At 36.6% G+C, this 16228-nt stretch overlaps 1 protein-coding gene across 1 annotated transcript in view; it reads right to left on the bottom strand.

Annotated features, from left to right (window-relative positions):
- LOC122804983 overlaps positions 1 to 16228 on the bottom strand; it is an 817331-nt gene that overhangs the window by 2271 nt on the left and 798832 nt on the right. Inside the window, exon 6 of the mRNA XM_044075229.1 lies at positions 5298 to 5552. Coding sequence (XP_043931164.1) covers positions 5298 to 5552 — 255 coding nt within the window. The remainder of the gene's footprint in view (positions 1 to 5297; positions 5553 to 16228) is intronic.

Below are 16228 nucleotides of genomic sequence, written 5' to 3'. Positions count from 1 at the left end.
TGACCTAAGCAGCTTACAGTCAGTGGGATTGTATATGATCTTAAGGGCAAGTGAAAGTTGCTTCAGTGCTAACAGATTGGGAAGTTCCAGCCAGTTGAGTTGTTGGAGAACTGTGCAGTGGTGCATTTTATGGGGCTGACTGGTGGCAAACTTGGCTATTTTGTTATAGTAGGATTCTAGTTTATTAAGGTCAGCTTTGGATAGGTTGGTAAAGATCTGAGAGTAGTACAGGAGGGTGGATAGCAAGTGAGATCTAGCTGTGGTAAGTCTAGCTTGTTGTGTAAGGTAAGGTTTAACCCTGTAGAGAGGTCTAAGTTTGGAGTGGACTTTTTTGATTGTAAGGCAGATGTGTTTATCAACTTTTATTGTATTGTCTATGGTAACACCAAGCAGCTTGGTCTGATTATTGGGTTCAATTATTGTACCATTGGAGGATTGTATGGAGAAGGATGTTGTGCTGAGCTTGGATGATTTGTTAGAGAAGATTATGAGCTTGGTCTTATTTGGGATGAGGATGAGTTGATGGCTGGTGAGGTAATTTTCAAAGTCGTGGAAAGATGTTTTCATTTTGTTTTGAAGTTATTTCAGGGAGTGGGCTGAGCAGATAAGAGATAAATCATCGGCGTATTGGATGATGGTGGCATATTGGGCGGCAGTATTAAGGTTATTGGTAAATATGACAAAGAGGAGGGGCCCAAGTATGGAGCCTTGGGGTACCCCATGGTGACTGGTAATAGTGGGGAGAGGTTGTTTGCCCATTTAGTAGCATGTTGAGGGTTAGATAAATAATTATGGAACCATGTTAGGGGTGAGGTAGTGAGATTATAAGTGGTAAGTTTGTTGAGTAGTAGCTGGTGGGATACTGTGTCAAAAGCTTTTGACATGTCTAGAAAAATAGCTGAGACTAGTATTCCTTCATTTCTGAGGTAGTGAATGATATCTGTAAAAGTTATGAGGGCTGTGATTGTACTATGTTTAGGTCTGAGACCATGCTGAGAGTTGGACAGTAGGTTGTTAGTAGTGAGGTGATTCAGAATACATTTCTCTAGGATTTTGGCTATGGGAGAGAGGATGGCAATGGGTTGGTAGTTTGTAATATCTCTAGATGGGCCGCCTTTATTTAGTTGTATGATACGAGAAATCTTCAATAGGTTGGGTACATACTGTTCTGAGAGAGAGTGATTTATTAGTATGGATATGGGGTAGGCGATGGATGGAGCAGCTAGTTTTAGGTACTTGTTGGGAAGCTGGTCAGCATCCAGACAGCAGGGTTTTAGTTTACATAGAAGTTTTTTATGTAGGTAGTTTAAATGGGTTTAAAGGAGAAAGAGTTAGCGTCTTCAGAGGTTGGGAAGGGGACAGTGAGTGGTAGGTTTATTTTGCTGTCTAAGAGAGGTGATAGAGTAGATGAAGTGAGAGTTGAACTGTGAGGCTAAGGGCTCAGTGGTATTACTAGTGAGGGGAGCAGGGATGGAGGTTTTACCAGGGTTAAGGAGGTGGTTGATGATATGCCATTACTTTTGTGGGTTGTGCTGGTATTTTTGTTAGCAGGTAAGAAAGTAGTTTTTGTATCAATGATGTCTCTTCTTAGCTTGGTTTCTAAGTTGCTGATAAAGGGTGAGTTCACTTTTGTTTTTGTTTGTACAGTATAGTGACCAGGTGCTATCCCTTTGTTTCATTAGTTGTTTAGTTTCTTTAGATAGCCATAGGAGCTGTTTGGATTTTTGTCGAAGTTTCCTGGAGGGGGCAAGGTTATTTAATATTTCAAGGAATTTGTTGTTGAAGTATTCTATAGCAAGGTCTAGTTGCAGACTTTTTAATGGGGACCAGTCACAGTGTTGTAGTAGAATATTGAAGATGTCAGGGAAGAAATTCTTTTTGCTATGGGTGTATTTGGAAGGGATACAGGTTTGGCTATGTATTCTTTTCCTGACTAGAAATGTAGGGGCATGGTCACTTAGTCACTTGGTCACTTAGTATGACTGGTAGACAGCCTGCCTTTTACCCTAGATTTGGCTTGTTGATTAAGATCCAGTCAAGTAGTGATTTATTATTTGTGTATTTGTCAGTGCGGGTGGGATAGTTTATAGTTTGGGTGAAGTTGTATAAGTTTATGAAGTTGGTAGGAGAGTCATAGGAGCAGGATAACCAGTCAAGGTTGAAATCACCTAGGATGGTAGCTTCTTGGGTTAGAGAAAAAGATGACCAGGACAGGAGGGATGCAATGCCATGAAGGTTGTTACCTGGTGCTAGATAGATGGCAATGATATTAATGGCTTTATGAGGATTAACATGTAGGTGAGTGCTTAGAATTTCAGCAGTAGGGATGTCTGGAGGGGAGCAATTCAGTTTTTCAAGATTAAGAGAGTCTTTAAACATAATTGCTACACCCCCCCAACCCGTTTATTTATCCTATCCAGTCTTATAATACTGTAACCATTTGTTGCTATTTCAGAGTCCTTGATGTAGGGCTTTAACCAGGTTTCAGTTATGACTGCAATGTCTGGAGACTAGGTGTCCAAGGTACCATGGAATTCAAGGATTTTGTTTACAGAGCTTCTGAGATTGAAATTTGTTATAAGTAGATCAGAGTTACAAGTAATAAGTAATGAGGTGTATGTATTAGTGTCAAGAGTTGTTCTGGATAGACGTAGAAGAACAGGAGACAGAAGGTAATTGAACAGTTGGATGGGAGTTACAGTTGGGGCCTGGGTTAGGATGAATATCTGACTAGAGTTTTGTCTGTGTTAAAGAGTACAGTATTATGTTTTTGTTTTGGTTATTAGTTGGTTATACCTGTAGTAGGACAACCAAGAAAATAGTATTATATCTAAGGTTACAGTTGGTAATGATATATTGATAAGGTTTGCATGGAAGATGAGGAGAGGTGCATGTGAGTGTTGGGGAGGGATAGCATTTGATTTTATAGCCATGGAATAGTAAGCTAGGAAGAGAAAGCACAGTAGGAGAGTGTAGTAGTGTAAGCAGAGGCAGAATTTCATTCTGAGAGGAGATTTGTGTGTAACAGAGGAAGTAAAATTGAGGGGAGGTAGAGTAAAAGTAGAAGTGGATGGAAATTGTGCCTAGGTGGTGCTAGGGAGAAGGTGACTTTAAGAGTATAGCAGTGGGAGGGGAAGGGACTATTGAGGTTGGAGGGTTTGATTGGAGAATAGATCAGGGGTGTGGTTTACTTAGGTGTAAAGAAAGTGAAAGTGGGGGTGTGTGTGGAAATGGGGGTAGGGTAGGGGGGCAAAGTGAGTCCGAGTGCAGTGAGGGCAATGGAGTGGGGCCAAACCACAATGATAAATAAGCACCAAAAAACAATCTGTTGACTGCAAAATAACAAGGTCAGTAAAATAGCATATTTAGGCTCAAACTGGTTTCAAAGTAAGGAAGCACAATTGTTATACAAAATGTCTTATAAAGATACAGTATGGGACTTAGTGAGCTAGTGTAATTAAGGCACGTCTAGGACACTATAAACAGGGAGAGTCAGGAAGCACTATAGACTAAAAAGAAAAATTGAATGGGTAATAGTGATAAAAAAGACCAATTATGAATGGGGGGGGGGGGATTATCTCTGTAATGCGCTCACTACACTTAAAGGCATACAATAATAGCAAACCGCATTTGAATTAACGCCTACACATTTGTAAGGATGTATAATACGGTCACAACAATGGCAGAAAAATAGTTTCAACCAAACACCACAAAGTCATTAAAAGAAGATATGTCGGGTGATAGATGGCAGGAGTATAGCAGGTAAATAACATCCTCAGCAGTACGGCAATCACAACAGGCAGGTAAGTACTGTTTAAGCGGACAACACCATAAAGTCCTTAGAGGGTGGGAAGTTTGAAGTGCAGGGCGAGACTGCAGAAAAAACTGTAGTAAATATATGAGGGAATAAATTTCCACAACTTTTACAGTTCAGATATCACTTCTTAAGATATTTTCCTGAGGATTAAAAATTGCTACAGACAAAGCAACATCCACAAAAATCTCATAAGTCTCTAATTTTTTATTTGTAATGCTGAATATTGAAGACTTATTGTCCTTGAGAAGGTCAAAGTGCTGCTCTTGGACACACACAATACCTTGTAGATGCTTTTAGAAAGAGAGGCTGAAAACAAGTTTTATTTTATGAGTTGAAGGGAAGCCTCAGTTTATGAGCTGAATGTGTATAACTCATTAGGCGGCTGGTCCGTTTGCTTACTGATAGAAAATTGCCATTGAAGTTGTCTGGCTATTGATTAACACAACGATAGTGAAAAGCATGGTGGTAGCCTGCGGCTTTCATTGTAACCTTCTTACCACACTAAAAGCGCACCGGATCTGAATGTTGCTCGTCTTTAACATTTAATAGTATTACTTATTTATTTATTGACAGCATGACTAAAGATTTGCCAAATAAATGTTACATGCCCAAAAGTGCAAGCAATCAACTGTGACTTAACAAGAAAAACAAAATTTGCTGTAACTACATACAATCATTTTGCAAGGGGCTTCACCCACTGATGTAGAGGCTGTAATGCCTGCACCCCTGTAACTTACATATACTAACTGACACTGCTGTAAGGGAACTCTGTGAGATACTGCAATCTCAGAATTAGTATACGGTAAAACCCAGTCACAATTACCCTTGGTTATGAATTTATTAATGACTTACAAAATAGTTGGCCAGAAATTGTTCTAAGTCTAATGTAATTGCTTCGCTGGTGTTTGTCTTTTTTAGTTTCTGCTAAATGTGAAATAAAATCAGTTCAGAGGATTAAAGTTTATATTTTGATTGTATAAATGAATTAATGGATAATAAATAATTTCTTATATTGGAGAGTAGATGAACTGGAAGAAAACCACTTTAGCAACTTCTGCATTTTGGTCACTTGATCAAAAATAGCATTAGATAAATGGATATGCAGTAAGGAAGAAACTGCCCTCACTTCTAAAATGCAGTGACCCTACATCTGATATTAAATGTAGCAATGCAAGGGATGCTTTCTCCTGAATGAAGTGTGTGTGTGTGTGTGTGTGTGTGTGTGTGTATTGGGAATGGAGGCTTAAACCTCCATTAAAAAAGCTGACTTTTGTTCTTGCTTCCTTTGAAAGGCCGTTTGATAAATGAGTTCTGAACAAACTACTCTCTACCCTTCAAATATAAAAACAGATCTCTCTGATGTTAACATAAGCCTTATCCATCTCTCTGATGTTAACATAAGCCTTATCCCTGTGTGTTCATTGACATCTAAATACTCCTGTTTACATTGGTACTGCTGAAATAAGCAGTTGACACTTACCTTCTGAAGGTGGTTAATAATACACTGGTCTGGCTGAAGAGTTCCCCAGAACTCTGTGAATTTTGATCCCCAGGCAAACTCGGAGCCTTGTGCAGCACTGATCAAGGCCACATTCCTGTGCTTTGAAGAGGATAGCAGTTTTTTAATAAGAGTACCTGGATAGCTCTGATCAATGAACAGGAAGACATTCTTGGCATTGCAGTTCTCCAGGTCTGCCAGCAGCTCACTCACTAAGTATCTCTCTTTTGGGTCTGCCTGGGAAACGAAACAAAAACTGTTATGCATTCAACCAGTCTGGCTGAGTTCTGCACACTATGAAAATGTAAAAACAACAGCAAGCGCATTAACTCAAGATAATAAACTACTTCCATGTATCGGTGCCCTAACAGCCAGCAGACATTACAGAAAAAAAATAAAAAAATAACACTCAGAATAATGATAGATAATACGGCAAATACTTTGTTTTATGCTAAGGATGATTTCTCATTCTTTTTTGGTAGTATTTGTGGCTATTTAAAACTTGTTTTTTATACTAAAGGATTCATTTTATGGTTCTTTCTACAGTGGTGTCTATCATTCTGAAGTTTTTTTGGTGACTGTTCTGACACTGCTTGCTTCATTTTACTGGTTATTTGTGGCTATATGTCTCTGCATTAACAAAACATGACACACCCCAAGAAACTGAGCTTTTTTTGCTATCATTTTATGCTGCATACAATATTATACGTGGTTACACAAACGCATGCAATTTTAAATTTGTACTGTACCATACTACCTATTTTCTAGAATTTATACTTAAACACCACACACAACAATCCCTCTTTATTAAGTCAACCTATCTTAATTGATAATTTGTTAAATAATATGCAAATGACTCAGTTTGCACAGTAATAACTCATTCAGTTAATATTGGAATCTGCATTTAGCATTACATAACACTGGCTTGATATCAGAAGAAGGCAATAAGCCTGTTTAGTCTGCCTTTTTCAAATGCCTTAACCTTCTACTTCTTCTCCATCCCTAACTTACCATTAGCCTTTTTATCACCTGTCCCATGCCCTCTTGAATTCCTCCCCACCAGCCTTTTTGGTTGCCCATTTCATGGGTCCACAGCCCTGTCTGTGAAAAAGTACTTTTTTGGATCAAGGGAGTGGTTAGTCTCTGCATCCTATGGCCCCTCCTTCCTCTCTGTCCATCCTGTAAGAATGATCTATTACATCTCCCTGGCATGATCTTGTGCACGGATATTATGCCCCCCTAGATTTCTTCTGTCTCAGAGATAATGTCTGGTCAGATCCTTTTCTCTTCATCCTACAAATCACTCTTGTAACTTTCCTCTGAATCCTTACCAATAGCCTAATGTTTTCTTACACAACATCCAGGTCTGCATGCAGTACTCAAGATCTGATCTAAGGCCTTATTCAGTGGAAACATTACTTCTATGCTTATGGAATATTTGTCCCTTAAGATAAACCTAGTTGCATAGTAAGGGTGGGGTGAAGTTGCCAACCACACCAGGTACAAAATGTCAGAGGGCACGATAGAAAGTTCCTGCATACCAAAAAGTTGGTACAGCAAGGCACTTTGGTGCAATGTCCTTCTTTTTTTTGCACTTCACTTGAGCTGAAGGGGTGTGGTGCTATAACATGGCCCCGCACTGGGCACTAGATGAGCTAGATATGTCTCAACATACTGTCTGCCACTACCACTGTCATCTCATTCACTCCGGGTAGCTCAGTCTAAGTGTGACCATCTCCTCAGACCCCCGTTCTTGATCTATTACCCTTAGTTCTCCTAGCCCCAGTTGTCTGTACGCATACACTGTATGAGATGTCTGTATTCAGACTGATGTCGCAGGAGTTCAGGCTGTTGTGCTATAAAATGACAAACATCAGCCACATCATGTTGCTAATATCCTGAGTCTTCTAGCTTTTCTGTTTGGAACAAATGATATTGGGATTCATCTGAAGCTTGTTATTGCTTTTTCTGTTGTTCATTCATCAATTAACTTCCACTGCCTTCTTTTATCCTGTTTTAGACCACAAGAGTGAGACAGAACCTAGCCCAGCAGACAATCAATCCTTATGGATGTGCAGGCGTACTCATATGCTGTTTGCATGCACATCAGTTTTATGAGGTCTAGACAAAATGTGGTATTTAATACCATACCTCAACCTCTTAGCACAATAAATCTTGACAAAGCCAAAAATAATGGGGGGGGGGGGTAAAGGCCTAAAAATAGGGACAGATTTTAAATATCGTTCTTATAAACTTAAAAAGTTGCTAGAATAAAAGGTGTTATATTAACATTTATTTTCTAAAGTATATAAAGTCTGAAACTCAAACGTCTGTCATTATTTATTGACTTCAATACTCAAAGGATTGCTGGAAAACCAAATTCTATGAGGAAAAGACCAAAAATATGAGGCAAAAACATATGTAGTCTGTGAAAATCTAGAAAGTTGAAAGGCATGTTTGATACACCCCAAGGAAATGCAAATGAATTCATTGTTTGTACTTCTGTGCATGAGGTAGTATTAAGATTCCATGTCTCTTCTTAAAAGTCAGTTTCCTTCCATACTACATCACAGCCATGTGCTTTAATATCAGCACATGGATGGTAAAGGTGGTCACTGTGGTTGGGGTATTCTCCTTGCCCCAAAGTGCACTGACCTTGAAGCTGAGTGCATGGTGGATATGGTGGGTTTGCAGTCCCACACCAAAAATATGCTGTTTTGTGAACTGAGTCACTCACTTTGCTTTTGAATAACTCACTTTTAAATGAATTGGCTTTTGATCAATGCACTTGAATGATAAAAAGTGAGTGAGATGTTTTGCTTCACCTTCTGAATAGGGATGGTCTAGAAGCAAGAGGACGTGATGGAAATCACTCTGCAAGAAAAGGGTTTGCATTTGTGCTGATGTGAACTGTGGTTCTTTTTCAGCTACGAATAATCCCATGAAATGTAAATATAATCCTGCAAAATTCAAACTGATCTTCCAATGGTTTTCATGTTATTTCTAGCCTTAAACTATTTTTTTTTTTGGATAATTCTTTTTAACCAAGTAGGGCTGGCTTAAGGCAAAGGACTCCATGGTTTCCACCACTGTCCACTAGTTCCATTTCCCTCTGTATGCACTCCCTCTAGTGACTACTAAATGCCCCCTTGGCCTTCCTATACTGACAGTTTTACTTTTTTTAATGCATTGTCTTATTCCCAGCTTTTTCCTCCATTTTTTATACACATTAACAGGACAAGACTGCACTATTACAACTAAAAATACCTAAATTAAGCTCTGGGTCTGGGAGCCTCTAGGTCCCCCAGAAGCCATTGGGTTCTAGATGGTTTTAGTGTATTTTACAACTTTTTTCCCCAAACATTTAATCTAATGATAGCTTGAATAAATATCACGAGAAAGCAAAGAAAAATTCAGTTGTATTCCTTTTTTTATTTCAAGAAATAAATAAGTTGTGTTAAAGGCTTACTGTTCAAAATTGACAAATTAGTAGTTCACAATAAATTGAGAAGAGAAAGGTTTATAAAGAAACACAAATCATATTTGGGAATAGTAAAGTGCCAAGATCTTCAAGCGATACAATGTAATCAAGAATCTAGAAAGACTCAATGTCAGCAAGCCAGAGAAAACAATTCCAGACACAAACACAGCTCAACACCAGACTAAAATGGTTGCAAAGGTCATATCAGATGTGTAGTTGCAGCACAATAGTTTAATCCACCATGCATCTTCCTTCTACCTCATGCTTATCTTGACTATTTCATCCCTGACCCAGCTATAATCTGCTGCTACGCAAATCACTAGCATAACTACACCTATGTTAACACAGTCTTCCATTAGTTAATGATTCTAACAACAGTATAAGTACTCTGCATAATAAGTGTTTACTACCGAATCCATGTTATGGGTATTATAATGCAGCAAGCACTAAAAATATAAAAAATATTTGTGCCAAGTCCAATTCCACATGTGGTATTATTCCATAATTTTCAAATGACACTGACTGCTCTGTGATACCACATCACGTTTGTTGCTGCATTTTCTAAAAAAATACAAGAACAAGTTATGGTCTTAAGTTTGCTCCTGACTATCCCCTTGAAAGTAATCGAAAAATAAGGAGGCAAGTGCCCACCAGTACAAGAAACCAAAACACAAAACCAGGGCACAAAAGCAGAGGTCCAAATAATCGAGACTGTGGATCAGGCAGACAGCTGTTTATAGGTTCATAGATTAGTACTAGGCTAACTACCCTTGTGGGTCATTTTAAGCCTAGCTAATTGCCCAATGTGAGAATCAAACCCTGCACCTTGTGTCTGTAAGGTAAACACCTTAACCAATACGCCAGCCTCCCAGCCCTGGGTTCTATGAACCTAATAAAATAAAATGAAATAAGAAAACATGTTTAAAACCTTTGAACAAATGCAAATTAGAATAATCATGTGCAATGTTTTATATAAAAACATAAGTAGAACATTTAGAAAAACATGTATAAAAAACAGATATGTTAAAAAACAGATGTTGAAAAACACTAGGCAGCTGAAAAAATACTGGGTAGCTGAGAAAATGACAAGACAAGCTAGTATAACCAAGACTGCCATCTGACCAGAAAATAAATGCTGAAAAATATTTACAACTTAGCAGCTCTCATCCTGAGAACTGGTACAATGGAAATATGTTTGTTCAATCCAGGGGTTCTATTAGCCTCTAAAACCAACTACCAGTAAAGTTCCCTAACCTCAATCTGGTTTTCCCATGCTCCCCCCAGGATCCTTTATTACTTTCTCCAGGACAAAAAAACTCCAACTAGCATTCTGACAAGTAAGAGAATGTTTGTACAGGGCATTCTTAATGTCCTGCTTCCGAATCTCGTTGAGGTGTTCGTATATTCTCCTGGATCCTGGGGGAGGAGCATGACCTGACCTTACTGAATGACATAGCTTTACCACTACCTAACGCTAACCCTAAAACTCCCTTGGTCCCTAACCCTTACCAGAGCACTCCCCTCCTGCTCCATAACTCTAAAGTCCACGTTTGCTCTCTAAATCTAAAACTTCACTCCTTCCTCCCTAAACATAAATTCCATGATCATTCCATATACCTGAAAATAAACTCCTGCGCCCTTTCACTTAATACCCTCCTGTTTCATAAACCTAAATCTCCTTCCCAATCGCTATCTGAAACCCTAACCTACCCTCCCAAACTGTCCCTGTCCCTCGTCATGGCTGCTACACTACCTTGCTCTAACTTGACTACTCTGTTTGATTGAGTGTGGCAACTCCACTTACTCTGAACATCTGCCAGTTACAAGATACCCGAGTCCCTGGCTTCAAGACAGTGGTCTTCAACTTCCTGAGACTCTGGCATTGTAGTAGTCTCACTTACTGCATCATATGTAATCTATCTTATAATTACATAAAGCTGTATTAAGCAATATCAAAAAAAATCAGGATTTTCTTGCTAGTTCTACTACTAATGTGTTCTGCTCTATAGTTATGAAAAAAGCCAATTCACTAGCCAGTGTACTATAGGGACTTCATTTCCTGTAATTTGTTCAAAACACAAAAGGTGAAGGCTAAACTTTCATGTTGTTGGAGTCAGAAGACATACAGAGCTCTATCTACTTTTAATTCATTCATACCTAGTAGCTGTGGAATGTCATGCCTCTCCTTGTCTACATATCTCCTTAGATTCTAGGGAATTTTCTGGAAAATCGTATTACAAAACATAATCAAAACAAATGTAAATACATGTGAACAGTAATTGCTCTTAAAAAGGTGGAAATAGAACATTGTTCATCAAAAAAACTTCTTTATAATGATAGCAGCTAATGCATTCATGTTGTTCACATTGGTGCTGTAGTATATTACATTACATAATGATATGGTTATAATAGTGCTTTGATGTGATGGCAAGAAATTACTTTCTGAATACCTCTTTATTGAGATATTTTCACAAATATTAAATATATGCAAAATGATGCAATTATCATAATTAATAAAAACACCTCTTAATATCTGTATAATGTACAATGCAGATATCAGTGACACTCTGCTTTAACATCAGCTATGATTTTGTCTGATATCCTGCAATAGATTTTAAGTCAATTGGGTTTGGAAATATTAATTTACATATATAAATATTGAATGTATGAAAAATTACAAGCAAACTACTCAGTGTCTCCAATACAGTGCATTATACATAGACAGTGACATTATATTTTCTCCCTAACTGTGATATTTTACTCTGTGCTCCTCCAGAACATGTAGCTCAATCATTTATGAAAAATGAATGCAAATATGAAAATATGAAAAACAAGTAACAAACAGTGGTTAATAGCTCCACTACAGTGCATCCTGGGCTAAAAATTATAGTGTAATCGTTTTACATGCTGCATATTATTAATGGGAAGCCACAGAGTTAATGAACTAACCCTCAAAAATGTTACAATGACATAAGGAGTTATGGGTATTAAATGAAAGTATACAAAAAGTGCTAGAAGTGTGAATGAGTTAAAATTGTCAGCTTCATAATGGTCATTGGACATACGGACATCTATGTACTTAGCCACTGAGGTCTTTTATTTGTAAATTATTGTTGGAGGTGTGAGGAAGTTTCAGTGCTTCAAACAATGTTTTTATTTACAGAAAACACAGTTCTGTAAGATATTTACCAAAACAGTAAATCTTTGAGGAGATATCACTGTAACAATAAATCACAATCTTTGGGCTTAATCACCTTTTGCTTTATTTTGGTCTTGATAGATAGGCACACCTCTGAAGGTACACAATATACACAAAACAAACACACACACATACACATATATACATATATATATATATATATATATATATATATATATTTTTTTATATTGAAAACAAAACCTTGGATTCCGTGCCACAAAACCACCTGGAAGTAAAGGAAGCTTAAAACAAACTGTAAAACTCAGGCAAAAACAAAACCATTAAAGGCAATGAAAATGTTTATTTGAGAGCTTTTGTCCCAAGTTTTATTTAATTGGAACTTCTTCAGAATAAATAGTAACCTGTATATTCACCCTTAAATATACAAAAGCCTGCCAAATCAGTTTGAAAAGAACCAAGCACAAAAGTCACATGACCAAAAACCTGCTGTATTAAAAGTCACGACTGAGAAAACATTATCAAAAAAATTCACAACTAATTCCTCTTATTTATCTCTTCTAAACACAATGTATACTACAAAAAATGTATTACAATAAGCATTATAGTAGGTAATATATATACAAACAAAAATAAAAAAATTGTGTATTCATTTTTTAGATGCAACTGTAAAGGTGAATGTAATAGAACAAAAATTTATCAGTTCTATTTTTAGGAAAAGTACATTTAGAAATAATTATTTGCATTACCGCAGTTTTCACCCTAAATCTATGAAATTAAACAATTTTAGAGGACAACTAATTCAATCCAGTCAGTTAGTAACGATGCCCAATGTATTCAAGAGGTGCAATTTATGAAATTAAACAATTTTAGAGGACAACTAATTCAATCCAGTCAGTTAGTAACAATGCCCAATGTATTCAAGAGGTGCAATTTATTAAACAACTCTTTTTAGACCCTGAATACTTCGTAGATGAACTTGACAGGATTATTGATGGAGTACTAAAGGATTGTTCAGAAAAATGTTTTCCTATTTTAACCCATCCTATAGTGGTTAGTCAAGATAATCAACAATTTGGCAGGGCTTTTGTATTTAAGGGTGATTATACAGGTTACTTACTATTTATTCAAAGGAGTTCTAGGTAAATAAAACTTGGCACAAAAGTGCTCAAATACATAGTTTTGTTGCTTTGATGGTTTTGTTTTTGCCCGTGTTTTACAGTGCGTTTTAAGCTTCCTTTACTTCCTGGTGGTTCTGTGGCACAGAATCCAAGGTTTTGTTTTCAGTTAGTGTTTTTTTTTACCTTGGTACAGATTTTTTTCTATTGGTCTGGTTTGTCTGTTTTCTCATTTCACTGGGGACCACCATGGACTTGAATGGAGCTTTTCATGTTGATTTGACCAGTGGAGTTGCTAGCCAATCCACTTTGACTAATGCAACTTTGGATCTAATTACATACACCATTCCTAATCAACTGTTGGAGTTGAGCCAAAACATGGTTCAAATGATGGAGCAAGTACAATCGACCTTAACAAGGCTGAGTTCCAAATGGAACAGCCATACTGATAGAAACCAGTATTACAACATGGGTTCTTCTAGCCATAAGGCTGTGACTTCTATTTCTAGTACTTCTGCCAAAGAAAGTACTCAGACTGTGGTTACCATTTTTACCAATGAGGACCCAATTTTTTTCAGAATGTCTTCCAAGTTCCTGATGTTAATCCTTTTGCTCATGCTGGTGGTTCCAGTGAAAATGGGAGTCAAAATGAAGTTGATGCTGCACCTGTTATTGAACGTGGACAGTCTTCCAATTGTAAGTCTATGATTTTTGCCCTAGAGAGAAAACTAAACTTAAATCTCTTGAATATGACATCTTTATATTTACAAAGATGCTATGAATTAAGAAAAGTGCCACAAGGCATAAGACTTTTCAGGTTTCCTAATGGAATTAGTTACAGTCATTCCATTTATGTCGATTTAGTTTCCTTATTTAACAATACAGGTCTTGAAATGATTACATTTTAATCAAGCATCATTCTCAAAAAAGCAGATTTCATTTGTAATGAAGTTTAAACTCTTAATGAACAAATTAATAAGCATCCTGGTTTTTGTCACCTTTATTCTTTGTATGGAGACATTCTTAACAAAGTTGACTGGCATGTTTCTATTCTCATTAACCGTAAAAACAAGAAGGTAAATTGTGATGCTCAGGCTTACTTGTTGAATGAAGCATATCCTATATCAAATGTAGACCTTAAGCCATCAGACAGTTCTTTGTCATCTGGCAGTGTTTCTGCTGGGGATAATGTTTCACAATTGGATGATTTTCCTGAAGCAGTGTCTAATAATTCAAATGGTTGCAGCATTTCATTGTCTACCACTAATTCCAATTCTAACAACACTATTAGTGAAAATATGGTTAGTGGTTCCATTAACAATTCTGAACTTGTTGTTAATCATGGAGGTTCCACTATTTTATCCTTTTTTCAAGGAGGAAATTTTACATGGAACTACACCACATCCAGCCTTCCCAAGAACAATAGAATGAAGAAGAGAGGAAGGGGATGAGGGAGAGGAAGATAGACCATTGCCTATATTTAATTTGACTGATTATTATTTTAACACTGACAAACTTAATGTTCTTTCCAAAGGGTTTTCTTTCATACCAAGCAGAAAGGCTGATTATACAGAACGTATTGTGGACTTTAAGCATTTTATTTGAAAGCTCATTTTAAGTACATTATGCATGATGTTAACATTAAAAACAATGTTGGGGCTAGGAAACCAAGTTGTTTTAACCCCCCTTCATAATACCATTCAAGTACTTTCTAAAATCCATGAAAAAGAATTTAATATATTATTTAGGAAATCTTCTTCAAAACGTAGTTATAATCGAAGCTTTCAGGAAAATGTAGCTTTTAAACAACTAATTAACTCTAATGATTACAGGTATATGAAAGCTGATAAGGGGTGTGGGATGGTAATCATGGAACAGAAAGTGTATGTTCACCATACGTCTAGAATGTTAGAAGGAACAAGTTATTAAAAAGCTTCAAAAGAATTTGTGATTGGTAGTTACAAAAAACTTGATACCTTGTTGTTTCAATTATTTAATTATGATTTCTTAGATATTAAAACTTATGACTTTTTGAATGTTGAAGAACCAGAACTTGTGAACATTTTCGGTATTCTCAAGATTCATAAGGATCCTATGCACCCCCTTTAAGACCAATAGTCTCTTGTCCCAAAGATAAGACTGTCACTGTTTCATCGTACCTTGATCGGATGTTGAACCCCTGGGTACAAAAAAAGCATTTTTTTTCTAAAAAATTCTTGGGCTTTTTTGAACAGTCCTTGGGAATACAAGTTTTCTTGGCAAGAGACTATTACGGTCACTATTGATATTATTTCTTTATACACTAATATACAACAAACTGAGGGGGTACAATTTGTTGAGTCATATTTAGAAAATATTTGCAAGCTCGATTCTATTTCTCTCAAAGTTATAAGTCAGTTGCTTAATATGGTCCTTGATAACAATTTTTTTGTTTTTGATCACAATATTTTCCAACAAATTATGGGTGCTTCTATGGGGGCCAAGGTTGCCCCTGCTTTTGCAAACCTTGTCCTCTGCTGGTGGGAAGAAACATTTCTAGTGAATTTGCCTTTTTTCATTTTGTAAGTTTTTATAAAAGATATATTGACAATTTATTTTTTATTTGGACAGGTAGAGATGATGTTCTTGTTGAGTTTTTGGACCAAATCAATAACAGCATTTTTTGGTTAAAATTTACATTGCGTGGGAAAGGTACTGAAATAAATTTTTTAGATGTAACTGTAAAGATGAATTTAACAGAGCAAAAATTTATCAGTTCTATTTTTAGGAAAGATACATTTAGAAATAATTATTTGCAGTACCACAGTTTCTAGCTTAAATTTCTGAAAGTAAACAATTTTAGAGGACAACTAATTTGAGCTAGTCGCTTAGTTAGCGATGATGCCAAATTTATTCATGAGGTGCAATTTATTAAACGACTCTTTCTAGACCATGAATACTGTTTATATGAACTTGATAAGATTATTGACGGAGTAGTAAAGGATCATTCAGAAAAATTTTTCCATGTTTTAACCCATTCTATAGTGGTTAGTCAACGTAATAAGTCCAATCATTTGATTGATAGGTCTTTAGCCTTTCCATTAGTTATGTCTACTGATGGTAAATAGATTAGAAAGGTTATAAGTTCAAATTGGAAAATTATTTTAGGTAATTCTGA

This window comes from Protopterus annectens, chromosome 6.part0 (assembly GCF_019279795.1).
Source record: "Protopterus annectens isolate FY-2018-M chromosome 6.part0, PAN1.0, whole genome shotgun sequence".
Taxonomy (NCBI): domain Eukaryota; kingdom Metazoa; phylum Chordata; order Ceratodontiformes; family Protopteridae; genus Protopterus; species Protopterus annectens.
Note: the sequence above shows the minus strand (reverse complement) of the source record. Positions and strands in the feature narration are given on the sequence as shown.